Source organism: Misgurnus anguillicaudatus, chromosome 2, assembly GCF_027580225.2.
Source record: "Misgurnus anguillicaudatus chromosome 2, ASM2758022v2, whole genome shotgun sequence".
Classification (NCBI taxonomy): domain Eukaryota; kingdom Metazoa; phylum Chordata; class Actinopteri; order Cypriniformes; family Cobitidae; genus Misgurnus; species Misgurnus anguillicaudatus.
In genome coordinates, this window is record NC_073338.2 from 32,483,654 (window position 1) to 32,490,953 (window position 7,300).

Here is a 7,300-nt window from a genome sequence, read left to right on the forward strand (position 1 = left end):
TTACGCAATTTAAAGCAAAATGCCTAAATAAGTCATTATGGTTTGAGTATGTTTTTTCAATCTTGAAAGAAAAAAAATCGATGAAAAGAGCTGTTTTTGCGTTTACTCGCAGTGCTAAGTTTAGCGCGAAATTCACGGAAAGGGGAGGGGCTGCATCTGGCATGAAAACGCTGTTTCCCAAATACCGCCCAATCCCCGTATATGTGCTTTTAAAATCGTTTGTGTGTCAGTGGCTCGCACTCTTTGGCGTGTAGACTCGTAATCAGAAATGTGTTTGGTGTTGAAGGGCAACTTGGGGATCGATAACTCTAAGCAGATCATTGACAGATGAAATGTGTTATGCTTTCTGTTAACCAATTTTTTCACGGACTTCAAACAGTGGCACGACATCAAATGAAGAAGCTGGCATGTCGCATTTGTTGAGGAAATGTGGACAAACGTTGTACAGATATGTCCATTGCGAGGAAAGCGGAGGTTGGAGGTGTGTCTTCTCTGTCGGCTCTGTTGAAATACCGGCTGGGGGTGTGTCCTTTTACGTTTAGAAATACTTTCCATTGTTCCACTCTAATGATTACAGCCACGCCTCCTATGAGTCGGCCGACAAATGAAATAGAGATGACCGCCTCCTAAACTCCGCCCACAAATCTATATTAAAGCCTCCATCATCACATGCCGTCGGCATAAGAAAGATTCATTACAATAGTGATTGTCGGAGGATACAGGCGGATTATTTTTGCGTTTTCTCCGTTCTTGATTTTATTGCCACACAACATAAACTATGGCAGATACGAAGGTTGATTCCGCGACAGAGATCTCCGCAAAGGTAAGAAGGATGTCTTTAGATAAACGAATCGTACTAAAAAACATTTTATGTTTCGTTTCATTTGTCTCTTAGTTCAGATTTTATGCGAACGCGTGGGCTAATTTTGGCTGTAGTTTTGCCGGAAAGAATCGCTTATGAACTGCGACGAGTACGGAGCGTGTATGGCGATAACTGTTCAACAAATACGCGATTTAAATGTGTACACTGTAGCGAGGGATTTAATTGATACATTGTAACGACTTAAAATAGCGCGTACGGAATTCAAGCGCAGTTTCTCATTGTCCGGAATGTAACAGTCTACGCGCGCGGGTTCTTTGTTTATACAAGCTTGTCGGTTCCCCTTTGAACAGCGGCGATATGAGCCGAAGACGGTAACTGCTTCACTGTAATAAATCCTCCAGGTTGGTTAAGCGTATCATTATTTTGGGTTACGTTTAACGGGTCTTCGGCACATTTAAAGGTTACACAATTTTACTCGTTATTTATGATTATCATTTCTATAACTTCATAAAATGCTTCGGGTTCGTGTTCATTATAAGTCCGTTCATTCATTGTCGTTTAGTGTTGCTTACCATCATTTCCGCGGGATTGTGAATCGGTTCATCGGTCGATGGTTTCGGGACTGAAAGTTTGCCGGTTTCTCTCCGTATCTCGTAGTCTACTGATAGTCATGAAATCGATTTTAGAAAAATTACCTGACTGCACTTCTGACGGAATTTACGAACCATATCAGGTAAAGGATAATTTTAAGTAAATATTGGTCTGCTTAACTACATCCATGGTGATTCTGATGCAGCCGATACGCGGAACTTACAATGTCGCCACAGTGCATCAGATTTCGAATACAGTTGGTAAAAAAAATTTGGTTACGCGATAATTTTGAACAGTGAAATCAATTTTGACCTACGATGTATAGACATTGTATTGGTGTCGTACAGTAGCCTACTCAAATGCTCTTTAAACTAGTCAGGGCAGATAGCAGACCATAACAATAATCAGTCACGTTATGTGAGCACAGTATGTTTTCGACGACTTGCATTTCTGTATGAATGTAACGTGGGGTTGTTGGTTTACTAGTTTGAAGACAGACGTCGGTGAAAATGTATGGGGGCGGTCCTTTTTGATGTGGTTGATAAACGGCTTAAAGGCTAAAGATTATGTAAACGAATGAATGAAAATATTTTAAACGGTAAGATTCACTTTAGCCTACCGCGCTGTGTGTGAAGCTTAAAACGAAAATAATTGCGTAATAAAATAGCATAGAGTACATGATATTTTGGCATTATCACGGGTCGGATAGTTTTCGGTCTTCAGTTTCTTGTCTTCTGCGACTGCGCGACCTAAATCCAGGTTAACTTGAAGGCTGTGACGGCGAGCGCACCGAACTCGGTCGTTTATTGGATTGATAGATGGACGAGTGGTGAAAGCCATGCGTGCGCGTCCTTTGTCCTTTAGCAGAGTTCGGCTTCAGTTCACTGACCCATAATTTCGTAGTTCTGAATTATCTACTTGTTTGATATCATAAACCTTACCGGGAGCTACAATTGAATCGTGCGTAAATATCGAAAAGTGGTAGTTTATAGAATTAACAATCTTCAATACCCACATGAGCTGTATTGCACTAAAGTGTCAGATTACAAACGAGGCTACTCGGATAGAGGCGGGAGCAGGATTCGTTGATGGACAGCAAAGAGCTTTGCATACAGCCAATGAGGTGTCAATGTCATAGGGCGTCATTAGGGGTGCAATTTAAATTTGTGCGCATAGGGGGCGTTTGGCTCACGTCAATCGTAATCTGCACTGACTCTGCCTATTGGCCACAGATGGCTCCAATTCGACAAAGTGAAACGTTTCATCACGTTTATCAATTATTGTTTGTTAAGCAACACATTTATATTTTTTTTTTTATAGGACCTGAAGGAGAAGAAGCTTATCGAGGAGAAAGAAAACGGAAAAGAGACAACTAATGGAAAGGTAAATAAATGCCAAATGTTTTTAAATACTTGACTATTTTATGTCATTATATTAACCCCTTATTTTTTCAACAACAAAAAACGTGTGATCAGGAGAATGAAGAGAATGGAGAGCCAGAAATTGATGACGAGGAAGAAGATGAAGTAGACGAGGAAGAAGAGGAAGGAGAGGGTTGGTGCAACATCAATGTTCACATAAACAAAAATTGAGATGTGTTGGAAAACATTTGACTTGCATGACTAATGATCTGTCCCTGCAGGTGATGAGGATGAAGACGAGGATGAAGATGATGATGAGCTGGGTGGAGGAACAAAACGAGCTGCTGATGATGATGATGATGAAGAGGATGAGGATGATAAGGAACAGACAGTAACGCCAAATTGTATTGTTATTAAAGCAAGGTATTTTAAATAGCACTAGCCTGTATTGAATGACACTTGTTCTGTTTAGGATGATGTCGACCCCAAGAAGCAGAAAACGGATGACGATGATTAAAGGGAGTGTTTCGTACTGCTGAGCAGGTGTAGATGCCTCTGCTTTAACACAACCGGTTAAGCCAGTGGCAAAAAGGACTCAAATACATAAAACATGGTCATTTTCAAGTTTGTCACTCATGTCCAGCATCTGACCCTAATTCAAAATTTTCTAGAGGACCGACCGCAACCCAGAATTCCAACATTTGCAATGAAATACACAAGACAAGGATTTGTTTGTATTTTTATTTACATTTTATATTTTTGTACATATTGTGAAGAGATCAGTCACTTTATCATGATCTCCTGTGACCAAAACGGTGCTTCTATATGAAATTTTACTTGTTTGACCATGTCTCGATATTTCAACATAAGACAACATGTATAAAATCAACAGCCATTGAACTCTTGAGCATTCCAGTAAATTTTATGTATGAACTTTAGTTGTACCATAAACTAGTTTTTGTATGGGAGGGCTAGGCCAAAGAAAAGGAGTTTTGGTTTCTTGTTATTTTGTCTACATTATTTGTTTTACCCTGGCCTGTTTGTTGTATGTGTGAAGTTTGTTGTTCAACAATAAACTTAACTTTTATTTTGTGAGTGATCCCAGTTTTTGTTTCAGAATTCCATTTGATAGATACTAAATCCTTGTTTTAAGTGAATTATGTAGGACAAAGTTGAAGAATACTTTCAACTATTGTATAATTCATAGACTCAATCAACATCTGATGAGTTGCATCCATTAAGTCAATTCATAAAAACTACATCCATCTTCCTTTATATGATGCATTGATAAGCCTCAATCCATACTCCAGTGTACCATTAAAGAATTTCTAATAGATGTGGCTTCCCAACAAGCAATTTTGCATTTAAAATGCATCTAATGAGAATCCAGACACTATCCAGTCATCTAAGCTAAAACAAGGCGAAATTTGGGCTGGCAGTGAAAAATAAATGGATATCTTACCATAGTCCAAAAATAAATTAAATGAAACCTAACACCTCTCCCAAGTTATTTTGGCAAAAACCGCATGTAACCAAATTCAAGTTAATTTTGGCTAGAAGTGGGTTACTCTTAGCCAGACTATTTTGGGTCTAGACGGTGACATTACAATTATTATTTGCTGGGTTAGTACAAGCAGCTTTGTAAACCCCTAAGCAGCCCATGTTTGTGTTATAAAATATACTAGGATGACAAAAAAGTGATTTATTAGCTTTTTTCTGGGCAATGAAAAAATCTTATTAAAACATATTAAAACATTTGATTAAAGAACCATCCTCTGTATGTCTGCCAACAGATGCCTAAGGTCTTAAACAAGAAGGTTTTCTCATCAGGTGTGCTAAATCCAAATGGTTAGACTGTTCTTCACTGGGAACTTTCAGTATATAGACCCAATTTACATCCTCACATTTTCCTAATGTGCGATGCCTGAGTGAACTAGTGACAGATGTCATGTCTAAGTAGATGTCTATTTCAGGCTTATATGTCAGGGTCAGGTTTGTGGAGGCTTATGTCGTGGTCTACTGTAAGTGAAAGTGAGAAGGTCAGTAAACTAAGCAGCCCCATTACTTTATAATAGAGTGGTTTTACCAGGCATGCTATTAAGGTATTAATAGATTTATATGAGAAGAATGACTTAGTGTATAAGGTAAGTGGGTAGAAATTCACATTGAAGGTGTACAATAATTACACTCTAACAGAAACAAGCAAATATTTCTCATGAACCATGTCGAACATCACATTTCATTTTAACACAAACATCATCTGACATCAAGTGCCTCATTACACTTTTCCTAAAAATCTCTCACATTTCACGGTTTTAGTGTGTAAGCTTGTGCTTTGGTAAAACTGTTCAGTCTAGACAGATGGCAGCTGTCGACCAGCTTCATGTGTGTATCTCAATACGCAAGCACCAGCTTGAGTGTGCGAGACTTATTGGTATGTGACAGGAGAATGACGCTAATCTATCAAACATGTTAATGCATGTCATCATTTTGCCTCCTGATAGTTAGTGACTTGATATGCCTGATTTGACAAACTGCCTAAACAGTCAGGTATCTTAGGCATGCAAAAGTTTATAATATTACAAGCCAACTACGCGAATCTTCTCAGTAGATTCAGCTCATTTAAGGAGGAAGCGAAAATGAGGAAGAAAGTATTTTTACAAACATGCATTAAATAACATCTGCAAGTTCAGAGTTAATTTGGTATTTTAAGTGAAAGGAAATGTATTTATAATTTAAAGTTAGAAAGATAATTTTTCTTAATGATGAAATAACATGTAAGATAAATAATATTTCATCTTACCAAAGACGAAGAAAAAACCGTCCGAATCGATGGATATCCCCCTTTAAAAATCTCTCCCTTTTACTAACAATTGTTCAGTTGTAAAAAAAAACTATGCAGATATGTATTTTGTTTAAATGTCGCCAAAAAAAAATCACTGGTCAAACACCGTCCACCTTACGTCGAGGTTCATGTAAAATAGAAACAGGTCTGTTTCGTAACATTTCAAGCGCAGTCTGCATGAATTCTCAGTAAATCTGACAGCAAAATGTGAAGCTCAACCCATTCAAATAGATCCACAGAGGATTTGGACGGTTAGTGGACAAACGCAATGAGGTTTGACTCATTTGACTTTCTCTCGTCCTTTTCCTCCTCCTACTGGTGGCCATAGGTATTGCACATCAATATGTGAGTGTTTTTAAGCATGGGGCTTAAACAAAGTTCTTAAGGGAAGCACCAAGATGGCTTAAAATTATTTTCAATATGACAAAAAGAGCATTAAAAATATATATATTTTTTGTATTTGGTCATGTTAAAAAAAATATATAGCCTACATCTTTCTAGTTATGCCAATCACTATTTTATTGAAATTGTGAGTGGGGGTACAAAGGAGAGGGAATGAGATCAAAAAGGTTGAGATGCACTGGTCTATATACTGGTCTACATTACTGTAGAGCTGAACTATTTCTTTGGGAGGAACCTGTTTCTAAAACACACACTTACAAAGTAAACAGAAATTTAAATGTGTTAAGAATAATTATCTAGAGGAAAACCAGCCTTTATAAATAAACAATCATTTAAAAAAGTTTGAAAACAATAGTTAAATTGGATTGCATTGAGTGTCAGTGTTTTAGTCACTTCACTTTTAACCCAAATACGATTGTTAGGCTATATGCAGTCCATGTCATTTCCCCACAAAAAGTCCAAGTATCACTCATCTCACTTTAGAAAAAGGAAATGATTGTATCAGGAAATAATGCTATGGTCATATTCAATGGATGATTTAACTAAATGATTTTTTTAAAAATCTTTTTTTATTAGAATTTAACTAGACTGTACATAGTTATACATTCAATGAAAAATAATAGATCACAAATTGTCTCATTATAAACCCCTTTTAGAGCCCTCCCACCCCAAATTATATATGCAATATGAAAGCAAACAAAAATACAAATAAAATAAATAAATAAGTAAATAAAATAAAATAGATAAAATAAATAATAATAAACAAATAGCTAGACATAAATTCAACTGAATGATTATAAAATAAATACTACTATAATCTACTTTAAAGAATATAATACTATTACAATGGTGCATATCAATACCACTACAGTATATCCCCCTTCTTCAACTTCCACAAACCAATAACTTTATTATCAAAGTTAAACTTTACATCAGTTCCAAAGCCTTTGTCTCCAGCCCCATACAAATGCAGGTGGCCAGTTGCCTTTTAAAAACACAGACATGACCAGCTGTACCCACTGGGGCATTCAACTGCTTTGCTTGCCTAAAAAGAAGCTCAAGGGAGAAAAAACTTTGGGGGTGGGGGGTAGATAAACCATTCCTCCCCCAACCTCTTATATGTTGCCTCCACCCCCATCAAACAAGCACATCAACTCGCCTTTTGTTAACCCACCTTTTTCTTAAAAAAAAAAACAGCCCTTTGCTTAGTTACAAATAGGCAAGGGACAACAAGTAGTGGTTATGGCAAGTGGCACTGAGAGCAAATAGCAGGGGATG

The 7,300-nt window shown here is 37.2% G+C and overlaps 1 protein-coding gene across 1 annotated transcript; it reads left to right on the forward strand.

The window, feature by feature from the left end:
• The first annotated feature begins 662 nt into the window (after positions 1 to 662).
• On the forward strand, positions 663 to 3,874 carry ptmab (prothymosin alpha b). The gene is made up of 5 exons (XM_073853789.1): positions 663 to 823; positions 2,735 to 2,797; positions 2,890 to 2,968; positions 3,057 to 3,146; positions 3,246 to 3,874. Exons 1-5 carry the CDS (start codon positions 779 to 781, stop codon positions 3,290 to 3,292), a joined length of 324 nt encoding a protein of 107 aa, XP_073709890.1. The 5' UTR covers positions 663 to 778; the 3' UTR covers positions 3,293 to 3,874.
• Positions 3,875 to 7,300: the final 3,426 nt, after the last annotated feature.

Bases quoted from the DNA above. Each gene is read 5' to 3' on its own strand.
- ptmab (XM_073853789.1), top strand. From the start codon at position 779: ATGGCAGATACGAAGGTTGATTCCGCGACAGAGATCTCCGCAAAG. The intron at 2,798-2,889 runs GTAAATAAATGC...ACGTGTGATCAG, and splicing joins AAGAGACAACTAATGGAAAG to GAGAATGAAGAGAATGGAGA. The intron at 2,969-3,056 runs GTTGGTGCAACA...CTGTCCCTGCAG, and splicing joins GGAAGAAGAGGAAGGAGAGG to GTGATGAGGATGAAGACGAG.